The sequence below is a fragment of the Microcaecilia unicolor genome, chromosome 7, assembly GCF_901765095.1.
Source record: "Microcaecilia unicolor chromosome 7, aMicUni1.1, whole genome shotgun sequence".
NCBI lineage: Eukaryota > Metazoa > Chordata > Amphibia > Gymnophiona > Siphonopidae > Microcaecilia > Microcaecilia unicolor.
The window spans coordinates 234789674-234813970 of NC_044037.1; the positions used below are offsets into that span (position 1 = coordinate 234789674).

Genomic DNA, 24297 nt, shown 5'->3' on the forward strand with positions numbered 1-24297 from the left:
TGGCCAATGTCTGCTAGGGGAAAAGGAGGAACTGCTCCCTTTGGAACATAACGACCCCAAATCTGTCAGGATGTTTCATAAGGAAGAGTTCACCTTCTTAATTGACCACACACTGCAAGCTCTTAATATCTCAGTCAAAACACCAGAGCCAGCTGCAGCAAAGCCCAAGATTGTGAGCACCAGATAACCTGCCTAGTCCTTTCCAGTGCATGATGTCATCAAAGAGCTCATTTTGACACAGTGGTCCACTCCTGATGCGGGGTTATGGGTAGTGAAGGCCATGGCTCACCTGTATCCAGTGCCCAGGCTTACTTGGAGAAATTGCAAATCCTTCGAGTGGATGCGCTGGTGGCGTGTTCACCAAGAAGACTACCCTTCCAGGATATTCAAGACAGGAAGCTGGAGGCATCCCTGAAGCAGGTCTTTGAGGTCTCAGCATTTTCTCTCTATGCCTCCACCTGCAGCTCCTATGTGGGGAGAGCTTGCCTCTCCTTGGCTCAGCAGGTGGCTGACATGGCATCGGGGGATGAGCATTCAGAGGCAGATTTTCCTTCCCTGGAATCTGGCGTGGCTTATTTGGCGGATGCATTGTACAACATCGTGCATTTCTCCGCTAAGCAGATGGCATTGGCTGTGATGGCCCAGCAGCTTTTGTCGTTTCTAAGCAGTGGCTTACCAAGCTCCTCTTTCAGGGAGGACCTGGAGAAACTGGCCAAAGACCTGAGTGATTCCAAGACGCAATTTTTACTGGAAGATCATCAGAAGCCGAAATTCAGATTGAACACAGCGCAGCCTCATTTTAAGGAGGCCAGGAAGTATTGGCTGGGTCAGAGAACAGCGGCGGCTCCGGCTCTCTCTTCAGGTTTTCACCGGTCCCGGTTCCTGCAGCAGTCATCCTTTCATGGTAAGAAGAATGGGTCAGGAGCCAGATCCTGTCCTACTCCTCCAGTGAGGACTGCCCAGTGATGGGGCTCCAGGCCGTTGCTCGACTCCATGCATCAGGGGTTGGCTGACTCTGTTTTTTTGAGCAGTAGGCCCGAATTCCGTTGGACCAGTGGGTTCTTGACATTATCAGAGAAGGCTATAAGTTAGAGTTCTCCTTTCCCTTATGAGATTTTTTCTTGGAATCCCTGTGTAGAGTGCTGTCCAAGCGCTTGGCTTTGCTTGCCACTCTGGCCCCTTGAGAGAACTCGGCATTGTGGTGTCCATTCTGCCTTGGGAACGAGGTCAGGGTTGCTATTCGATCTATTTTGTGGTGCCTAAAAACAAAGGAGAGTCCTGTTGGCCGGTGCTGGATATCAAACGTGTGAACCGGTTTCTCAAGGTCCAGCATTTTCACATGAAGATGCTTTGCTCCATCCTGGCCACGGCACAGCCGGGAGAATTCCTCATAGCTCTGGATTTTCAAGGAGGTATACTTGCATATTCCCATTTGGCCTCCACACCAACGTTTTGTCTGGTTTGCCATGTTGAATCATGACTTCCAGTTCCAGGCTTTTCCATTCAACCTGGTGATGGCACCCCACACTTTTTCCAAGGTCAAAGTGGTGGTGGTGGCGGCGTTCCTCTAGAGGGATGGGATTTGAGTTTACCCGTACTTAGATGACTTGCTGATCCAGGCGTCTTCGGAGCATGAAAGCCAGGAGACCACCTCCAGGTGGTGGACAGGTTGCAGTCACTCGGTTGGGTCATAAATTTTACCAAGAGCCATTTGCGGCCCTCCCAGATACTGGAATATCTGGGAGTGCAGTGTTCCTGCCACCTTTTTGGGTAGACAAGCTGCAGGGTCAGATTCGGGGTCTGCTCAGGATTCCGTGTCCCCGGACATGAGACTATGTGCAGGTCCATGATAGCGACTATGGATGTGGTTCCCTGGGCGAGGGTGTAGATGTGCCTGTTGCAACACTCCCTCCTGAGACGTTGGTCACCGGTATTGACGTACTATCGGGTGCGACTCTGGCGGACCTTGAGGACCCAGCTCGGCATGCAGCGGTGGCTTCAGGAGGGCATTTTTGCCTCTGGCTGTCCCAGTGGATGCAGGGGACCTTTGGGGCCTCTCTCAGTGGGCTGCATTGGCAGATGGCATACTGACATTCTGAGGAGCTAGCCAATCACTGTGTTGAAATTAGTCGTCTTTCTCCACCTGCTTGTAGACTGACACAACCCACTAATTCCTGGATTCATCTGCTGCAACTAAAGGAAAGAAAATGATCAGGTAAGACATAATTTTCCCTTATTTACCATCCCTTTCCTAATAATTCCTAGCATTCTGTTTGATTTTTTTGGGTCGCTGCTGCACCCTGGATAAAGGATTTCAGCGTATTGTCTATAATGACACCTAGATCTTTTTCTTGGGTGCCGAATCCCAGTGTGAACCCTAGCATCAGGTAACTATGATTTGGATTATTCTTCCCAATGCGCATCACTTTGCATTTGTCTATATTAAATTTCATCTGCCATTTGGATGCCCAATCTTACAATTTTCTAAGCTCTTCTTGCAATTTTTCACAGTTCACATGTGTTTTGACAACTTTGAATAGTTTTGTGTCATCCACAAATTTAATCACCGCACTTGTTCCGATTTCTGGATCATTTATAAATATGTTCAGTAGCACCGGTCCTAGTATAGATCCCTGCGGCACTCCACTATTCACCTTCCTCCTTCGAGGAAAATGGCCATTTAACTCTACCCTCTGTTTTCTGTCCAATAACCAATTCCTAATCCAGAACAAAACATTGCCACCTATACCATGGCTCTTTAATCTTCTCAGGAATCTCTCATGAGGAACTTTGTCAAAGGTTTTCTGAAATTCTAGATACATTACATCAACTGGCTCACACTTATCCACATGTTTATTCACGCCTGGCTCACACTTATCCACATGTTTATTCACGCCTTCAAAAAAAATGAAGCAAATTGGTGAGGCAAGACTTCCCTTTGCTGAATCCATGCTGACTCTGTCCCATGAAACCATGTTTGTCTATGTGTTCTGTAATTTTATTCTTTATAATAGTTTCTACTATTTTGCCAAACATTGAAGTCAGGCTTATCGGTCTGTAATTCCAAGATCACCCCTGGAACCCTTTTTAAAAGTTGGCGTTACATTGGCCACCCTCTAATTTTCAGGTACTACGGACAGTTTTAATGGACAGGTTACAGATCACTAACAGCAGATCAGCAGTTTCATGTTTGAGTTCTTTCAGTACCCTATGGTGCATGCCATGTAGTCCAGGGGTTTTACTACTCTTTTTTTTAAATTGCAATTTCAATATATTACAAGGAATATCACTTCTACAGAAATAAAGCAAAATAAGAGTAAACAGTTACTCTTATTCAAACATAGAACATCTTTATTACTCTTTAATTTGTTGATTTGGCTCAGTACATCTTCCAGGTTCACTGAGATTTCTTTCAGTTCCTCTGCATCTGTCACCCTTGGAAACCATTTCTGGTACAGATAGATCTCTTACATCTTCTTCAGTAAAGAGCAAAGCAAATAATTTTTTAGCCTTTCTGTTGTGGCTTTGTCCTCCCTGAGTGCCCCTTTTACTCCTTCATGATCTAACGGCCCCACGGATTCCCTCACAGTCTTTCTGCTTCTGATATACCTGAAAAAGTTGTTACTGTGAGTTTTTGCCTTGGTAGCAAGTTTCTCTTCATATTCTCTTATAGCCTTTTTTATAAGTGCTATGCATTTAATTTGCTGCTTCTTATTTTCTTCATTCATTTGAAGGATGTTCTTTTGGCTCTAATAGCCTTTTTCACTACTCTCTTTAACCGTTCTGGCTGTTGTTTGCTCTTCTTTCCAACTTTGTTAATATGTGGAATACATCTGGATAGCGCTTTCAAGATGGTATTTTTAAACAACGTCCATGCCTGATTTAAAGTCCTAATCTTTGCAGCCAATCCTTTTAGCTTCTTTTTATCCAGCATCCTCATTTTATCATAGTTGCCTTTTCGAAAATTAAATACTGCTACAGTTTATTTCCTTTGTGACTTCACTCCAGATATTAGCTCAAATTTGATCATGTTTTGATCACTGTTTCCCAACGGACGCAACACCTGTTGTACTGTGCCCTGCATTCCACTAAGGACTAGATCTAAAATAGCTCCCACTCTTGTTAGTTCCTGAACCAGTTGCTCCAAAAAGCAGTAAGTTGTTATGTCTAGGAATTTTACCTTTGTAGTGCTTCCTGATGTAACATTTATCCAGTCAATATTGGGGTAATTGAAATCACCTATTTATTATAGAGTTGCCCAGTTTGCCAGCTTTCATTATTTTTGTAAACATTTCTTCATTAGTCTGTCTGTTCTGACCTGGTGAACGGTAGTACAGCCCTACCAGTAAAGTCTTTCCCTTGACATGGAATTTCTATCCATAAGGATCCTACACTACTGTCTGTTTCTTGTGGAATGTTTTTTTTTTTATTTAACTTGTTTCTCTTTTTAACATACAGAGAACTCACCCCCCTCCAGTTTGATCCACTCTGTCATTGAGATATAATTTGTACTCTGTTAACACAGTATCCCATTGATTGTCTTCTTTCCACCAGGTCTATGAGATGCCTATTTTATCTACCTCTTCATTTAGTGCTAAATACTGTAACTCTCTCATCTTATTTTTTTAGGCTTCTAGCATTTGTTTACAGACACTTCAATTTGTTTTGTGTGTGTGTCTACAAGCTTCTTAGAAGTTGATGAGGGTAATTTTCATTCTTCCGCTCTCCCCTTAAACACTCCTCGCTTTCTTTCACCATTGTTGAAACCTCTCTATTGGGATTTTCTAAATGTTCTATTTCATTAGTATCCTTGAAGAATCTTCCCACTGAACCATATGCCTCTTGGGCAACTGTCGGCTCCCCCCCCCCCCAATATTAGTATAAAAGCTGCTCTATCTCCTTTTTATATATTAATGCCAGCATCCAGGTTCCATATTGGTTAAGGTAGAGTCCATTCTTTCATAATAAGCTCCACCTTTCTCAGAATGCTGCCCAGTTCCTAACAAATCTAAATCCCTCATCCCTGCACCATCATCTCAACCACGTATTGAGACTTCAGAGCTCTGCCTGCCTCTTGGGTCCCTGGATTTCAGATTTCTACCTAAGAGCCTAAATTTGGCTTCCAGATCCTCCATCTCATATTTTCCTATGTCATTGGTGCCCACATGCACTAAGACAACTGGCTCCTCCCAGCACAATCTAAAATTCTATCTAGGTGACACATGAGGTCCGTCACCTTCGCACCAGGCAGGCAAGTGACCAGATGATCCTCATGCCCATCAACCAGCCACCCAACTATCAACTGTATGCAACGTTTTTGTCTATGCTATTCTTAGATATAGAAGAAATAAGACTGAAGTTAGAAAGAAAAGTATCTTTATTACTCACCTTACAGGAGCTGGTATCACTAAAAGGCATCAGAAATCTTACAGAATCTAACAGTGCTAACTTAGGCAATTACAAAAGTAGTCTTGTCTTACAGAAAAGAGGAAGAAAGATAGAGGCTTTTTATCCCTTACCAATGACAGGAAATATCATTGACTTTAAGTTTGCAAAAAAGTCACAAGGCTAAGAAAAAGAAAGGAAAAGAGAAGAATGAAGGATTCTCAGCTGCAAAGATGTACTTACCAATCATAAAAGGGGAAAAATATATTTCCCGGGGAATACCACCCCCCCCCCCCCCCCGAGCAAAGATATAAAATTCTCCTGCTAGAGGACTATTCCAGTTTTGTTCGTGTGCCCAGTACCTTTATAGCACTGTAGTTCCCAATCACCTCTCCCCCTCCCTGAACCAATCAGAAGTCCTGCACGTATACCGGAGACCTGTGATAGGGTATATTAGGGTCCTTGCCACATCTTCTGCTCTGTAAGTTATATTTGTAACAAGACAGTTGGGCTGCCATGGCAACGGGAGTCTTATCAGAGTTTGTGGTTAGACAAACATTCCTGCATGTAACTTTCATTGGAGAGTGACATTAGCATACAGAAAAAGTAAAACCAAAGGAATAGGCCAGACTTTTCCAGAACACTACATGCCTACTACAATAGCTATCCTAATCCCTCCTGGCAGAAGCCCCTGGAGACTCATCCTTGGTGTGAGAGAATATTGCATCCCCTGGTGGGCAGGTCCTGGCTGCAGGATTACTTCCTACTTCATCAGGGTGATGCTCTCCATTTAGGAGACCTCCTTTCTCCAGGGCAGTACAGGGGTTCCCAGACAGGTGGAATTTTTCTACAATGTCCCTGTATGTGTCCTCTATGTACTGTACCTGACTCCCTCACCTTCTCCAAGTCTGGTACTCTAGCCTCAAGAGAACGGACTCATTCTCTGAGAGGTAGGAGTTCTTTGCATCGAGCACTCACATATAACCTCTTGCCAACTGGGAGATAATCATACATGCGACACAGTGCAAAAGACTGGATAGCATCCCTCTCGCTGCTGGACTGCTGTCTGCATCTTAGTATTATTGAGTTGTTTAATTAATTAAAACTTGTTAATATACTAAGGATATTAGACTGGTATAAAGAGCTTTAAGGTTATATGGTATATTGTGTGATTTATTTAGTGTTTACATCTTAGAAAGTAATGAAATGTAATTAAAATTCTACAATGAAAACTCCCCTCTTGTTGTCCTAATTAGAATAATTGACTATAAATGAAGAGATGTGCTAGGGGTGGGTGGGAGTTGTTGGGGTGGTGAGAGTGAAGACTGAACTAGGCCCTACTGTGCCTTCTAGAGCCTATCTGTTAATGTTGTAGGCTATGACAGTTCAGTTTCTACATCTGGCTGAAAGTTGAAATTTAAAACTTTAAATGAAATTCATATTTTGTGTAATATCTTGAACAAAGTGATTTATCAGCATACTAATTAATAGTAGTATAATAAATATGGGCAGTATAAAAAAACAAGAGATAAATATCATAGGTACATTTTATTGAAGAAAAGAGAGTAAACAGGCCATTTCTGGATGAAAAGATGAGATGTAGGGTTGTTGGGGTTTGGTTTGGGTTTTTTTTTTTTGGGGGGGGGGGGGGTTGTGTGTGTGTATTTTAATGTGGCTTATAAAGAGGGATGATATATAACCAAAAGCATGTGAATCCACATTTGAGCAGAAATAAGTCATATCAAGGAGCAGCAATGCATAAGACAGGAGAGCAGTGTGACCAAATAAACAGGAGTATAGTATTCAATACAGTATTGAGTAATGGGAAAAAATAAACAAAAACTGAGTCATGTGAAACCAAAATATTGATTTAGTTTAGAAAGTCTATAGATCAGTGTAAGATTGTGTTATTATACTTTGTGCAATTTTTGACATGGCCTGTGGTTTTATTTCTAGCCACCTCCTCCAGGACAGCCTGTTTCTCCTCTGCTAAGGCACTGTGCCTCAGTGTTAGAGACTGTGGTGAAAACTGTACCAGGTCTTATGCTAGCTGTTTATTTGATTGCAAAGGTGAAATATTTAGCAGGTAAGCCATAGAAGTTAACTACATGAGAAATTGTTTTAAAAAATGGTTTGGCTCAGACTTTTATAGGGTAGTACTGGACTATTATTGAGGAGATTTAGACAGACTTGTAACTAGGCATTGTAACACCCAGGACAAGCAAGCATATTTACATCTCCCTAATTTTGCTATAATGCTCTCTCTTTCCCCACCCCCACCCCTTCCACTCTAATCCTCGGTCCTTTTTTGCTCTTTGCTTTTTTCCCTAAGCATGGCCGGTAAGAGACCAATATACTTCTTGGTTTTTGTATTCTGCTAGTTGACACTTGCATTTCTGTCATTTTTCTGCCCTAAAGGGTTTTGCCGCATAGATGGCCAACCCTCTTTCTTACCTCTCATTATAGCCTTAGATTTACATTCCAAAAAATGCCAAGTTGATCAGTGGTCATGTGTAAGTACTCTTTCCAGCACACAAATATTGTTTCTCTGAGGACAAGCAGGCCTTCCGTATTCTCACAGCTGGGTGATGTCATCCAATAGAACCTGGTGCGGATGCTGACTAGCGAGATTATTGTAGAACTTTTTTTTTCTTTTTTTGCCTTTTGTTTCTTTCCTTTCTATATGATGATTTAATTTCCCCTTCACCAGTTCCCTTTCTTCATCTGTTTTTCCTTGTCCTTATCTTTCTAAGTGTGAGCGAATCCACTTTTCTGTCAAACAAATGGAGTGCTTTTTCCTTTTTTAAAATGTTTTTGGTAGTATTTATTTATCTATTTATTTATTTATTAATATATTTATACCCCACATTTTCCCCACAGACAAGCAGGCTCAATGTGCTTACATAAACCAGAGAAAGAGAGAGATCGGGTGAAATCAGATACAAATGAGAATAATAGAGTAGAAGGGCAAGAAAGAAAGAATACTTTACATAGAACAGTACAGAAGAATAGGACTAAACAGGATCCGCATATGCCAGCTGGCAGAGGCCAGAGTCCTACATTGTTCCCAGTGAAAATGCTTTACCGCTTTGTCCTACTTGGTCAGTTTAAGCGGTATAAGGAAGTTCTAATAACCTATAAACACACATGCACTGGCGCTTTCCCTCCCAATGCACGAGCATGGGTCCCTCAGCATTTTTCCGTGGAGCAGGGAAGACACGTCATCATGTTCTCCTTTTAGTGCAAGTTTTTCTCTCATCTGTAGTGCCTTTCCATGCGGATATTTTTGTCCCTTTTGGTTATTCTATTTTTACTCCTAATTTTATTCTTTTCCCTTTTATTTTTTGTAGTGTTTTCAGCTCTTAGTTTCTTTCCTTTTTTGCAGTTTGCTAGGCCCTTTTTAGCCAGAGCACTTTTTATTGTTCACAATTGAGGCATTTAATTTGGCCACAATTGTTTTCTCGATGACCAGGAAGACCCCCAGTGGTTTCAAAAGGTACGCCCAATATAATCTGGTGATTTCCATAGCAGACCTGCACAATTGGTGCATTGGGTGTCTTGGGCCTGACTATGAAACTAAATCTTATTATCTCTGTTGGCAAATGCAGATGAGGACACAGAGGACATGGCAGGTTCAAAAGGAGAAACTTTTTTGTTCCTTGAAGGCTGATACATTGACATCAGCACCAGAAGCATCAACCTTGATGGCTGCTAAGATTTTATCCTTCACTGGGAGTGCAGCGGCATCGAGAAGGTCTCCACCTCTCTCGACATCAGGCGCTGAGAGTAGGTCCCTGGGACTGGTAAGCATCGGATAGGTTCAATGTCATCTTTGTTGGCACCGAAGGACTGCAATGCTGAGCACTGGGGGAAGTCCAAGAAGCATAGCTATCAGTTCTCATTGGCACATGGTGATGGGAGCTCCAGGGCATTGGTGCCGGCACCGGGAGGAGCACTCCCCCTCTTTGGAAAAGGTGCCATGCTCAAGTCTCTGAGCAGCCAGGTCCCCTCTTCCAGTTTGGCACTGACATCTTCTCAAGCTGCCTCTCTTCCATCTCCCCTACTTCTGATGATGCCTACCTTCAATGAGCAGTTCTGAGCCATGTTCAGGGAGAAGCTGGCATAGATGCTCAGGTATCAAGGACGCTTTCTCTGACTGCAGATCAGTCCCAGAATTTTCCAAAGGCTCCATCCATGCGTATGAGGAGATCCTCAGTGCCGGCGCCTTGAAGCGTATTGACATCGACACATGCAATACCACTCTTGATGTTGGGGAAGGAAGCTTTCCCAGAGTCTGAGGTTAGGGCTGTACATCAGCGCTCATCGGGGTGTGGACATTGTTCCACTGAGCCAAGGCAGGCATAGACTCACTCAGTCCAATCAGGGTATGGTGAGGAGTCTGAATGGGATGGCTCATAGGACTCAGTAGACCGTCATTACTTCTCAGAGGAGGAATCTTAGGGGGTACCTTCTGATCCCTCTCCATCTCAAGACATAAATCTCCACCAGAGGGATCTCTCTTTTACTGGTTTCATCAAGCAGATGGCTTCTGCCATCCCACTGAAGTTGGAGACAGAAGAAGAGCCGAGGGCAGAAATATTCTGTTCTGGACTTGTCACCTCCCAGGGAAGGGGTCACGGTATCATTGCACCCTATCCTTAAAGATGCACTGATGAAAAACTGAGAGTCTCCCCTTTCAGTGCAGGTCGCACCTAAAAAGGTAGATACGCAGTATCGTATCCAGAAGGCTCCCGGATTCAGGAGGGCTTAACTGCCTCACTGCTCTTTGGTTGTCGAATCCACCTTCAAATGAACTAGGAGCTCCAGGACTCTTGCCTCGGCTTCTCCAGATAGAGAAGCTCAGATACTAGGCTCTGGGAGGAGACGTTTGAGGCCTCGATGCTCACTGTCCACATCCAGTCCTACCAGCTCTATATGAGCTTTTATTTGCAGGCTTTGCTATGCAGTATACTAATGGGCTCATTTTCGAAAAAGAAGGATGCCCATCTTTCGACATAAATCGGAAGATTGACGTCCTCACAGGGTCGTACAAATTGGTATAATCGAAAGTCGATTTTGGACGTCCCCAACTACTTTCCGTCGCAGGGACATCCAAAGTTCAAGAGGGTGTATCGGAGGCGTAGCAAAGGCGGGACTTAGGCATGCCTAACACTAAGATGTCCTTGACCCATAATCGAAAGAAACGTGGACATCCCTGACGAACACCTGGACGACTTTACCTGGTCGTGTTTTTCTTACGACCAAGGCACAAAAAGGTGCCCGAAATGACCAGATGACCACCGGAGAGAATCGGGGATGACCTCCCCTTACTCCCCCAGTGGTCACTAATCCCCTCCCACCCTCAAAAAACATCTTTAAAAATATTGATTGCCAGTCTCTATGCCAGCCTCAGATGTCATACTCAGGTCCATCACAGCAGTATGCAGGTCCCTGGAGCAGTTTTAGTGGGTGCAGTGCACTTCAGACAGGCGGACCCAGCCCCCCCCCCCCCCGTTACGTTTGTGGAGGAAACAGCGAGCCCTCCTAAACCCACCAGAAACCCACTGTACCCACATCTAGGTGCCCCCCTTCACCCGTAAGGGCTATGGTAGTGGTGTGCAGTTGGGGGTAGTGGGTTTTGGGTTTGGGGGCCCAGCACACATGGTAAGGGAGCTATGTACCTGGGAGCAATTTATGAAGTCCACTAGGGTGACCGGTTGGTGTCCTGGCAGGTCAGGGGGACTAGTGCACTAGAAATGCTGGCTCCTCCCATGAGCAAATGGCTTTCATTTGGTCGTTTCTGAGATGGACGTCCTTGGTTTTGATTATCGCCGAAAATCAGAAAAGACCAAGTCTAGGGACGACCAAATTTCAGGATTTGGACGTCCCTGACTGTATTATCGAACAAAAGATGGACGTCCATTTTGTTTCAAAAATACGGGTTTCCCCACCGTGGATCGGGACGTTCTACAAGGATGTCCAGATCGAAATGAGGACATCCCTTTCGATTATGCCCCTCTAAGTCTTGCGAATTCTCTCCCACAGGAGCAGGCCAGCAGCTGGAATGTAGGAAGTATCTTTTGATATTGTGTCCAGACTCTCCACCATGGCTGTAGGGATGCACAGACTCTAATGGTTGTATGTCTCTGATCTGGAATCAGCTGTTTAGGAGAGGTTGGCAGACATGCCTTTGCCAAGGAGACAATCTATTTGTGGATAAGGTGGAGGAGGTTGCTGACCTCATAAAGAAACATACTGATACCATCTAAACCCTGTCTTGGCACCCTCCAGCTGCAACCTCTTATCTCAAAGGTTTTCGAGTGGGCTTAGGCAGCAGCCCTACTACTCTCAAAGGTATATGTTTCCACTGCCTTCTTGCTCTGCCCAGAAACCTCAGGCCCAGGGTTCTTAGCCTCACCAGTCTCTACCTTAGAAGTACCAGCCAGCCTCCCAGTCAAAGCAAGGGACAAGCTTTTGACTGGATCCAGGAGAGCATAGATTCACTAAAAGTAACCGTTCTGGCCAGCCTACTGGTAGAGGGAGGCTAAGATTTTTCTGTCACAGATGGCTGCTTGTAACCTCTGACTTTGACTTTAAATAGTTCATCTCAGTTACACCCTGCATTGGTGTCAAAGACCATCAAATTGCCCACCAACAACATCGTTCATCAGCTCTCGGCACAAGCAAGTACGTGTAGAGAATATCTCTACCCTTCTGCAGGACGATGTGGTCGAACCCATGCCACCAGGGGAAGAAGGGAAGGAATTCTACTCTAGGTACTTCCTTGTGCCCAAAAAGACGGGGGATTTCATCCCATCCTAGACCTAAGGGCCCAGAACCAATTCCTGGTCAAAGAAAAGTTCAGGATGATTTTCCTTGGCACCCTTCTTCCCATGATGCAGGAAAAAGATTGGCTATGTTCGCTGGACTTAAAGGATGCCTGTACACACATTTTGATACTTCCCAGTCACCGGAAACATCTCAGATTTCAAATAGAGAAATATCACTACCAGTATTGTGTTCTACCTTTTGGCCTCACAGCAGCTCCCAGGGTATTCACCAAGTGTCTAGTGGTAGTTGCAGCATATTTGTGCAGACTGGGAGTGTGTGTGTTTACTTATCTGGATGATAGGCTGGTCAAGAGCACATAGCAGGACGAAGCAACAAAGTCAGTGCGCCTAACTATTCAGATGTTGACGTTACTAGGGTTCGTTATACTACCCCAAGATCTAGCCTCTCCCAGTCCAGTGATTGGAATACATAGGAGCCCTACTCGATACATTGCAGGCTTGGGCTTTTCTCCCACAAGCGAGAGGGCAGACCTTAATATCACTAGCCTCAGGTCTGAAGCAGCAAGCAGCTCACAGCTTGGCAAATGTTCAGATTGATGAATCACATGGCCTCAGTGCATATTCTATAGCACGGCTCCATTTGAGAGCGGCCCAGTGAGCCCTAGCTTCTCGGTGGTCTCAGGTGGCTGGGAATATATCGAATGTAATCCAGATTCCACCAGAGATGACTTATTCTCTTCTCTGGTGGACAATTCGATCAAATTTGACTATGGGACTACCATTCCAAATCCCACCTCCTCAGAAGGTGCTAACAACAGATGCATCCAGCTTGGGATGGGGAGTTCATGTGGATGGGCTTCACATCCAAGGAACTTGGTCTGCTCAGGAAACAGATCTCCATATCAACTTCCTCAAGCTGAGAGCCATTTGGAACGTTCTAAACGCTTTCAGAGATCGGCTACAAAACCAAATTATTCTCATTCAAGTGGACAACAGGTTGCAGTGTTCTATTTGAACAAGCAGGGGATATGGTATCCTACCCTTATGTCAGGAAGCAGTCGGGATGTGGGAATGAGCCTTCCTTCACGGAATGGTCCTCAGAGCCACATATGTACCAGGAAAAGACAACTACCTGGCAGACAGGCTGAGCAGGGATTTTTGCATCCGCACGAGTGCTGTCAACATGAGCATAGCCGCAAGATCTTCCAAGAGTGGGGCACCCTGTTGGTGGATTTTTTGCTACTCATCTCAACAGCAAAGTCCCCCAGTTCTGTTCCAGGCTCAGATCACACAGCAGGCTAGTATCAGATCGCTTTCACCTACATTGGGGGGAGGATCTTCTATATGAATATCGTGACAGGATTGTGAAAAATCATAGAAGGACCTTACGAGACTGGGAGACTGGGCAGCTAGATGGCAGATGACGTTTAATGTGAGCAAGTGCAAGGTGATGCATGTGGGGAAAAAAGAACCCGAATTATAGCTGCGTCATGCAAGGTTCCGCGTTAGGAGTTATGGACCAAGAAAGGGATCTGGGTGTCGTCTATAATACACTGAAACATTCTTCTCAGTGTGCTGCTGCGGCTCAGAAAGCGAATAGAATGTTGGGTATTATTAGGAAAGGTATGGAAAACAGGTATGAGGATGTTATAATGCTGTTATATCGCTCCATGGTGCGACCGCACCTTGAGTATTGTGTTCATTTCTGGTCGCCGCATCTCAAGAAAGATATAGTGGAACTGGAAAAGGTGCAGCGAAGGGCGACTAAAATGATAGTGGGGATGGGACGACTTCCTTATGAAGAAAGACTAAGGAGGCTAGGGCTTTTCAGCTTGGAGAAGAGACGGCTGAGGGGAGACATGATAGAGGTATATAAAATAATGAGTGGAGTGGAACAGGTGGATGTGAAGCGTCTGTTCACGCTTTCCAAAAATACTAGGACTAGGGGGCATGCAATGAAACTACAGTGTAGTAAATTTAAAACAAATCGGAGAAATTTTTCTGCACCCAACGCGTAATTAAACTCTGGAATTCGTTGCTGGAGAACATGGTGAAGGCGGTTAGCTTGGCAGAGTTTAAAAAGGGGTTAGACGGTTTCCTAAAGGACAAGTCCATAAACCGCTACTAAATGGACTTTGGAAAAATCCACAATTCCAGGAATAACATGTACAGAATGTTTGTACGTTTGGGAAGCTTGCCAGGTGCTCTTGGCCTGGATTGGCCACTGTCGTGGATAGGATGCTGGGCTCGATGGACCCTTGGTCTTTCCCAGTGTGGCATTACTTATATCCTCCAATACCTCTTGTAGAGAAGACTTTGCTGAAACTCATACAAGACCGGAGAACTATGATCTTAATCCCTTCTTACTGGCAAGGGCAGATCTGGTTTTCTCTTCTAGAGTTGACCTCCAAAGATACATGGAGATTGGAGTATTTTTCAACCTTCACAGTGCAGAACGAGGGATCCCTTCTGCATCCCAACCTCCAATCCCTAGCCCTCATGGCTTGGTTGTTGAGAACATAGAATTTGAATCCTTAGATTTGCCAGAGGGTGTCTCTTGCATCTTTCTGGCTTCCAGAAAAGACTCCACTTTGAGGTGTTATTCATTTAAGTGGCGGAGGTTTGCCATCTGGCGTGAGGGCAAGGCCTTAAATTCCCTGACTTGCCCTACACAAAAACTGCTTGAATACTGCAACTCTCTGAGTATGGTTTAGAAACCAGAATTTTGGGGATAATTTATAAAGTCAGCACTAACATTTATGCATTAGTTACTCATGTAAATCTTCAGAATACTAATATTTCTCCGAGGACAAGCAGGCTGCTTGTTCTCACGACTGGGTCGACGTCCACAGCAGCCCCCACAAACCGGAACAAAACTTTGCGGGCGGTCCCGCACGCAGGGCACGCCCACCGCGCATGCGCGGCCGTCTTCCCGCCCGTGAGCGACCGTTCCCGCTCAGTCTTTTCTTTTCCGCGCTGGAGAGAGCCGTGTTCGTCTCTCTCTCTGTCAGCCCCGGAAACCGGACCGCGCCTTAGACGCAAGTTTTCTTTGTTTTCTTCGTTTGTTTTTTCTTTTGTTCTGTTCTGTTTTTTCTTTTTCAAAAAAAGAAAAAAAAAAACTTTGTTTTACTCCCCTCGTACTTTTAGCGGGGGCGCCTCGGTTGATTTATTTTTCGGGTGTGCTTTTTACCGCCACCATCAACGACTTTGACTTCGCCGACGCAATTTTTCCGTCGATGTCCTCGAAGGTCCTGAGTGGATTTAAGAAGTGTGGTCGGTGCGGCCGGCATATCTCGCAGACCGACACTCACTCTTGGTGCCTCCAGTGCCTCGGGCCGGAGCACGATACCAAGACGTGCACCTTGTGTCTCGGTTTACGGAAACGGACACAGGTGGCGAGGCAAGTTCTTCGGGACCGTCTTTTTGGAACTTGCGCCGGCCCCTCGACGTCGACTTCGACGGCATCGGTGTCGACGGCCGGATATTCGGTACCGGTACCGACCCCAGGAGCACAGGTTCTGTTGGCCCACCGGTCTCCCGGAGATGGCAGGGGTGAGCGGCCGCGCGGGCAATCGGCCCCGGTCACTCCCTCTACCCAGGGCCATCGGGACCGAACCCTGTCGGATCCGATCCCTCGAGGCCAAGGGGGATCTACCTCCTCCTCTTCGGTACCGCCGAGCGCCGATGACGGGCACCGGAAGAAAGCTAAAAAGCACCGTCATCGGTCGCCCACGGCGCATGTGGCTACCAGCTCCGGCTCCAGAGATGACTCGACGCCGAGGAAGCGGCAGCGCCGGGAGGAGCGTTCCCCCTCGGTGGTAGAGGTATCGCTACGTCAGGGCACGAGCACTTCGGTGCCGTCTCCTGGACCCGAGCAGATTCTGGCACCGGCACCTCCACCGGCCCCCTCGCCTTTCCCGACAGCGTGCCTTGACGAGTGCCTCCGAGCCATCCTTCCGGGGATCCTGGAAGGGCTGATGCGCCAGACTGTGCGCCGTTGATGGAGGTGCCGTGTGCTCTAGCCCGGTGCCGAAGCCTTCGACGCCGCTTGCGGCGCCGGTCTCGACCGCCACGCAGGTGGAGTCGACGTCGATGGAGGGAGCTTCATCCCCGCCGGCGTGGGAGTCCACCGCTCGACGACGCCACCGAGGACTCGGTGCCTCGAAGTCGAGCCGGGCCCGGTTGAGGTCTGAGCTACAGGAGCTCATGTCCGACACCGAGGAAGAGGCCTCGTGGGGGGGGGGGGGGGGGGGGGGGGGGAGGAGGACCCCAGATATTTCTCCTCAGAGGAGTCTGTGGGCCTTCCCTCCGACCCCACTCCTTCACCGGAGAGGAAGCTCTCGCCACCTGAGAGCCTCTCCTTTGCCTCCTTCGTCAGGGATATGTCTATCTGCATTCCCTTTCCCATGGTCTCTGTGGATGCGCTGAGGGCCGAGATGCACCAATCCCAAGAAAGCGGAGTCCCAATACAGGATCCACTCAGACCCAGAGTTAATGCGGCCTCAATTGCCTCATGACTCGGCGGTCGTGGACTCTGCTCTCAAGACGGCACGGAGTTCGAGGGATACCGCTTCGGCGCCCCCGGGGCGGGAGTCTCGCACTCTGGACTCGTTTGGGAGGAAGGCCTACCAATCTTCAATGCTCGTGACCCGCATCCAATCCTACCAGCTCTACACGAGCATACACATGCGGAATAATGTGAAGCAACTGGCGGACCTGGTCGACAAGCTCCCTCCGGAGCAGTCCAGGCCTTTTCAGGAGGTGGTCAGGCAGCTGAAGGCGTGCAGAAAGTTCCTGTCCAGGGGTATTTATGACACCTGTGATGTGGCATCTCGAGCTGCGGCCCAAGTTATAGTGATGCGCAGACTCTCATGGCTGCGTGCCTCTGATCTGGACAACCGCACCCAGCAACGACTGGCTGATGTCCCTTGCCGGGGGGGATAATATTTTCGGCGAGAAGGTCGAGCAGTTGGTGAACCAACTATATCAGCGGGAAACCGCCCTCGACAAGCTCTCCCACCGGGCGCCTTCAGCATCCATCTCAGCAGGTGGACGTTTTTCCCGGGCCCGGCAGGCTGCGCCCTAAGCCTACAACAAGCGAAGGTACACCCAGCCGGCCCGAAGGCCTCATCAGGCACAGGGACAGTCCCAGCGCGCTCGTTCCCCGTCAACAGCGTGCGCCTAAGCAGCCCCCTGCGTCTCCACAGCAAAAACTGGGGACGGGTTTTTGACTGGATCCATAATAATCTCCGACCAGTGTGTTCTCCAAATAGTGCGGTGCGGATACGCCCTGAATTTGGCCTTCACTCCACCAAATTGTCCTCCGGGAGCCCAATCCTTCAGAATGAAGCTGTTTCTGAGTCTGACGTCCTGCACGTACAACGTGCAGCGACGTCAGACTCAAAAGAAACTTTCGTCGGCGCCAGCTTCAGTGGAAAAATGAAAGGACCTCAGCTTGGCTGGCGGGGGTTGGGGGTCCCCGCCAGCTGACGGAATTCTTTAAAGGCAGCCGGCAGCGGCAGGAGGATGCGGACCTCGGCTGGCGGGGGTTGGGGTCCCCCGCCAGCGAAGGTAGGCGAGCAACGGAGGGGGAGGGTTGGCAATGGCAGCGGCTGGGGGAGGGGGATCGGCAATGGCGGCGGCGGGGGGGGGGGGGCTATAATGTGCCCCCTCACTCTGGCCTTGGCCCCCCCTACCGCCGCAGTTCAGATACGCCCCTGATTCCAGGTACTTCCTTGTGGAAAAGAAAACAGGGGGGATGCGCCCTATCCTAGACCTGAGAGGCCTGAACAAATACCTGATCAAAGAGAAGTTCAGGATGCTTTCCTTGGGCACCCTTCTACCAATGATTCAGAGAGACGATTGGCTATGTTCCCTGGATTTAAAGGACGCATACACTCACATCCCGATACTGCCAGCTCACAGACAGTATCTCAGATTCCGTTTGGGAACACGGCACTTTCAGTACTGTGCTGCCCTTTGGGCTCGCCTCTGCGCCTCGAGTGTTCACAAAGTGCCTCGTGGTGGTGGCGGCGTACTTGCGCAAGCTGGGAGTGCACGTGTTCCCGTACCTCGACGATTGGCTGGTCAAGAACACCTCAGAGGCAGGAGCCCTTCGGTCCATGCAGTGCACTATTCACCTTCTGGAGCTGCTGGGGTTTGTGCTAAATTACCCGAAGTCCCATCTCCAGCCGGTCCAATCTCTGGAATTCATAGGAGCGCCACCGGGAATCTAGAAGATGTCATCCGCCTCTCCATCAGTTGCCGCAATTCACTGCACTGGTGGACCATTCGGACCAATTTGACCCTGGGACGTCCATTCCAAATTCCGCAGCCCACGAAAGTGCTGACGACGGACGCATCTCGCCTGGGGTGGGGAGCTCATGTCGATGGGCTTCACACCCAGGGACTGTGGTCCCTCCAGGAACAGGATCTTCAGATCAACCTCCTGGAGCTCCGAGCGGTCTGGAACGCACTGAAGGCCTTCAGAGATCGGCTGTCCTGTCAAATTATCAAATTCGGACAATCAGGTTGCAATGTATTACATCAACAAGCAGGGGGGCACCGGATCTCGTCCCCTGTGTCAGGAAGCCGTCGGGATGTGGCGTTGGGCCTGCCAGTTCGGCATGCTTCTTCAAGCCACATACCTGTCAGGCGTAAACAACAGTCTGGCCGACAGACTGAGCAGAGTCATGCAACCGCACGAGTGGTCGTTCCATTCCAGAGTGGTACGCAAGATCTTCCGAGAGTGGGGCACTCCCTCGGTGGACCTTTTCGCCTCTCAGACCAACCACAAGCTGCCTCTGTTCTGTTCCAGACTACAGGCACACGGCAGACTAGCGTCGGATGCCTTTCTCCTCCATTGGGGGACCGGCCTCCTGTATGCTTATCCTCCCATACCTTTGGTGGGGAAGACCTTACTGAAGCTCAAGCAAGACCACGGCACCATGATTCTGATAGCGCCTTTTTGGCCCCGTCAGATCTGGTTCCCTCTACTTCTGGAGTTGTCCTCCGAAGAACGTGGAGATTGGAGTGTTTTCCGACTCTCATTTCGCAGAACGACGGAGCGCTTCTGCACCCCAACCTTCAGTCTCTGGCTCTCACGGCCTGGATGTTGAGGGCGTAGACTTTGCTTCGTTGGGTTTTGTCGGAGGGTGTCTCCCGCGTCTTGCTTGCCTCTAGGAAGGATTCCACTAAAAAGAGTTACTTTTTCAAGTGGAGGAGGTTTGTCGTTTGGTGTGAGAGCAAGGCCCTAGAACCTCGTTCTTGTCCTACACAGAACCTGCTTGAATACCTTCTGCACTTATCAGAGTCTGGCCTCAAGACCAACTCAGTAAGGAATCACCTTAGTGCGATTAGTGCTTACCATCATCGTGTAGAGGGGTAAAGCCATCTCTGGAGAGCCTTTAGTCGTCCGATTTATGAGAGGCTTGCTCTTGTTAAGGCCCCCTGTCAAGCCTCCTGCAGTGTCATGGGATCTCAACATAGTCCTCACCCAGCTGATGAAACCTCCTTTTGAGCCACTGAATTCCTGCCATCTGAAGTACTTGACCTGGAAGGTCATTTTCTTGGTGGCAGTTACTTCAGCTCGTAGAGTCAGTGAGCTTCAAGCCCTGGTAGCTCATGCTCCTTAAACAAAATTTCATCATAATAGGGTAGTACTCCGCACTCACCCCAAGTTTCTGCAAAGGTGGTGTCGGAGTTCCATCTTAACCAGTCAATTGTCTTGCCAACATTCTTTCCCAGACCGCATACTCGCCCTGCTGAATGTCAGTTGCACACATTGGACTGCAAGCGAGCTTTGGCCTTCTATCTGGAGCGGACACAGCCCCACAGACAGTCCGCCCAATTGTTTATTTCCTTCGACCCCAATAGGAAAGGGGTCGCTGTCGGAAACGCACCATCTCCATTGGCTAGCAGATTGCATTTCCTTCACTTACGCCCAGGCTGGGCTGACTCTTGAGGGTCATGTCACGGCTCAAAGTGTCAGAGCAATGGCAGCGTCGGTGGCCCACTTGAAGTCAGCCACTATTGAAGAGATTTGCAAAGCTGCGACGTGGTCATCTGTCCACACATTCACATCTCATTACTGCCTGCAGCAGGATACCCAGCGCGACAGTCGGTTCGGGCAGTCGGTGCTGCAGAATCTGTTTGGGGTTTAAATCCAACTCCACCCTCCAGGACCCGAATTTATTCTGGTCAGGCTGCACTCTGTAGTTGTTCTTCGTAGGTCAATTTCTGTTATACCCTCGCCGTTGCGAGGTTGCAATTGACCTGGGTTCTTGTTTTGAGTGAGCCTGAGAGCTAGGGATACCCCAGTCATGAGAACAAGCAGCCTGCTTGTCCTCGAGAAAGCGAATGATACATACCTGTAGCAGGTGTTCTCCGAGGACAGCAGGCTGATGTTCTCACCTACCCTCCCTCCTCCCCTTGGAGTTGCGTTTACTCATTAATTTGCTTGTCATTCAACTGAGCGGGAACGGTCGCGCACGGGCGGGAAGACGGCCGCGCATGCGCGGTGGGCGTGGCCTGCGTGCAGGACCGCCCGCGAAGTTTTGTTCTGGTTGGTGGGGCTGCCGTGGACGTCAACCCAGTCGTGAGAACAATCAGCCTGCTGTCCTCGGAGAACACCTGCTACAGGTATGTATCATTCGCTATACACACGTATGTGCACCTATGCACTATTTAAATACGTGCATATTTTACATATTGCATATTTTACATGTGGACATGCACGTGAGTGGAGCACACATTGATGTGTGTTACTTATAGATTACTGTAAGTTACTTTCATGTCACCAGCACTTAAGTGTACACACTTAAACCAACTCTATGGCTGGCATAAGCGCTTGCTCCTAAGCACATAGGCTGGCATATAGCCTGTTATACTAGTATTCTATAAAAGAAAGTAAATGCCTGCTTTCCTTTATAGAATATATGCCAATCAGGCACTAAGGGGGTCTTTTACTAAATCGTAGCTTGAGTTATCTGCAGCAGGGCCCAAAGGAATAAAATGGGCACTGCTGCAGATAACTCGAGATAAGCTTTAGTAAAAGACCCCCTAAGTTATAGAATTATACTTAACCTTATAAGCCCACTCACATGACTCCTGTTTTGATGATAATTACACCTTAGACTATGTCTCCCAATCTCCTTAGCTCATCCCCAATCTTTTCTTCTTCATTTTCCCTACACCATACCCCTCCCTATCTCTTTTCCCCTTGCTTATCCTTCTTTGCTTACCTCTTAATGTTCAATTTGCATATTCTCTAAACCTTACTATTACTATGTTTACTACAGTTTGTAATATTCTCCTTACTAGACTTTGTAACTCTACTTACTATGTAAGCCGCATTGAACAGGCTATGTGTGGGAAAGCGCGGGGTACAAATGTAATAAAATAAATAAATAAAATAATTACCTCTTATATGACTAGGTTGAAAATGATAGAAAGAAACCTTGCAACAAGGAACCACCTTAATACTTTTTCCTTAGGTTTCATAGAGAAAAGAAAGCTTGTGCTTAATATGTTTATTAAATTTCATTTCTTTATATACTCTATTTTATTCTTTCCTTGTGTTTGGTATTTTGTTTATATTCATTAGGGGATATTGAAGCCTCCCAGAGCAGCCTGCAGCATTGTCTGGATCAGAATCCCTCTTATGGAGATGCTCATCTCCTGATGGCACAAGTGTATTTAACCCAAGGGAATTTTAAACTCTGTTCTCAGTCTCTTGAGCTTTGCCTGAGCTACAGTTTTGAAGTAAGTTTATCTGATAAAGTTCACATATGTTACTTATGAGAATTTTTTTTCCACTTTGAGTAGCAATTAGATAATTTCTATGGATTTAAAGTGGAGAGGCTTGCAACAAGACTTCAGATGTCCTAATCGGAATGAAAAGACTGAGGGGTCCTTTTACCAAGCTGTGGAAAAAAGGGCCCTGTGCTAGCAGCAGGGTCCATTTTTCCCACAGGCCAGGGCCGTTTTTACCACAGCAGGTAAAAAAAGCCCCCAGCACACATGGCCATGGGTAAGAGAACTCTTAGCGCATGGACATGCGGCAGGGAGCCCTTATGGGTTATCGCCGCGCAAGCCATTTCCGTGGGTTTATTTTCCCCTGGAAATGGTGCGGTGCTCGGGCAGGACTACCGTTGCGACCACGTTGGGCCGGCTGTAATCCCGGAAGAGCGAGTGGTAAGCCGGTGTTGATTTTACCACTGCGCTGTAAAAGGGCCCCTAAGGCTGTCTAACATTTGTGAGTGTAGCAGGGGACAAGAAGTTAATATATTCTCTTAATGGTGACTGAGATTGAAAGTTAGGCATGAAAGAAGATTTGGCAGGAGGGGTAGGCTAGGCTGCTGGCCAGGTTCTTTGCCAGGTTTAGGGGAATGCACAGAGAAAAAATGCAACTCCGGTTGTATAGATGTAATGGAATTAGAACAGGTACAGAGAAGGATGGCTAAAATCATAAGGATGATGGAATGGGTTCCCTATGAGAAAAGACTAAGAGGGTAGGGCTCTTAAGCTTGGTGAACGGATGGCTGAGTAGGAGATACAATAGAGTCATGTGTATAGTGGAATAGATAATTGTGAATCAGTTCTTTACATGTTAAAAAAAAAAAAAAAAAAGTACAAAACCATGAAGTTAAGTAGCACATTTTAAAAAATATTAGAAAATATTTGTTTTATTCAATGCATAATTAAGCTCTGACATTAATTCCATATGATGTAGTAACATGGTAGCATAGCTGGATTTAAACAAACATTTGAATAAGTTCCTGGAAGAAAAGTTCGTAACCATTATTAACTAGATAACTTGAGAAAAACCACTGCATATCCCTGGGGACAAGCAGCATGAAATCTGCAATCTTTTTTGGGATGCTTTTGCTGCTGTTGGAAACAGGTTACTGAGCATGATAGACTGTTGGTCTGACACAGTATGACGGTTCTTATGATAAGTTCAGTTGTGAAACTGGATACCCATTCATCACATCCAAGAGCTAAGGATGGCATACAAAGAGGGGATGTAGAGGAGGCAGCATTCTATTTTGTGGCTATTGTGTTCGACAGTATAAAGAGTATGTATCTTGAGCAAGGTCACTTGGGTGTCATTAAAGCATTAGGACATGGGTTGGCTTTGATCATAAAGAGAAGTCTAGGAAATAGTTTATTGAGACCATGGTAAAAGTACATTGGAATTTGGTATGCAGGTGTTTGAAATGAAGTCCATGAAGTCTGACTGGCTTTCATTCCAATTGCATGGTGGTCTGTAAAACAGGACACAATTTAGGTGGTCGAACAGGGTTTTGTGTTGGATTCTGATTGAGGCTATTTCGAGTTGGTTGTTATGGATTCGCCTGTGGTTTCGATGATGAAAGGGATTGGTATATAAGCGCTATGCCTCCACCTCTCTTTTCTTTTCTGGTCCAATGAGTGATTTTATATCAGGAGGGCATAGGTTTAGGATGATTGGGTCCTCTTGATTATGGATCCAGGTTTCAGTGATGAAGAGTAGATCGAGTTTTGCCGACATGATCCAGTCTGTTATTGTTGTTGTTTTGTTTACTATGGATCTGGCATTAACGTAACCTACTTTGATAGTTTGGTGTGGGTCTTCTTTGTTCGGTGTTATGTGGATTTTGTCAGTTGTCGGTTCTTAATTTGTGAGGGTTTTTTGTGATCTTTTTTCCCCTTTTGTTGGGGTGTCTGTTTGTTTGTGTTCTTCGTTTGGTTGTTAGCGGTGTAATGAGGTGTTGTATATCTGTTTAGTCCTTTGGTAGTTGTGTGCAGTATAGGTATGGTGGGCGCCAGTGGGTGCTCCTGTTCCCTCATGGCAGGCCGAGGATATGTTACAGAGGCTCGGACTGTGGCAGCGGTCGTGTTGAGCGGTCAGGGTTCTCGGGGCCGATAGCTTCCCTGATATATAATCCGACCGGGGTAGCGCCGCTGTTTGGGGGGGGGGGAGTCAGTTGTCGACTCACCGTCCCTGGTCTGGGCAATATGTTCGGGAGGTGGTCCGGTGCTCTCCGCATCTCCCTCTGGTCGGTACTGCTCGTCAACGGTCCATTCAGCCTCCTCGTTCTCTTCTGATTCCAGCGGTCGGCTCGAAAGGATCAATTCC

The 24297-nt window shown here is 47.1% G+C and overlaps 1 protein-coding gene across 1 annotated transcript in view; it reads left to right on the plus strand.

The window, feature by feature from the left end:
- TTC21B (tetratricopeptide repeat domain 21B) overlaps positions 1-24297 on the plus strand; it is a 220258-nt gene that overhangs the window by 77823 nt on the left and 118138 nt on the right. Inside the window, 2 exon segments of the mRNA XM_030209686.1 lie at positions 7342-7471; positions 21781-21938. Of these exon segments, the coding sequence (XP_030065546.1) occupies positions 7342-7471; positions 21781-21938 (288 nt within the window).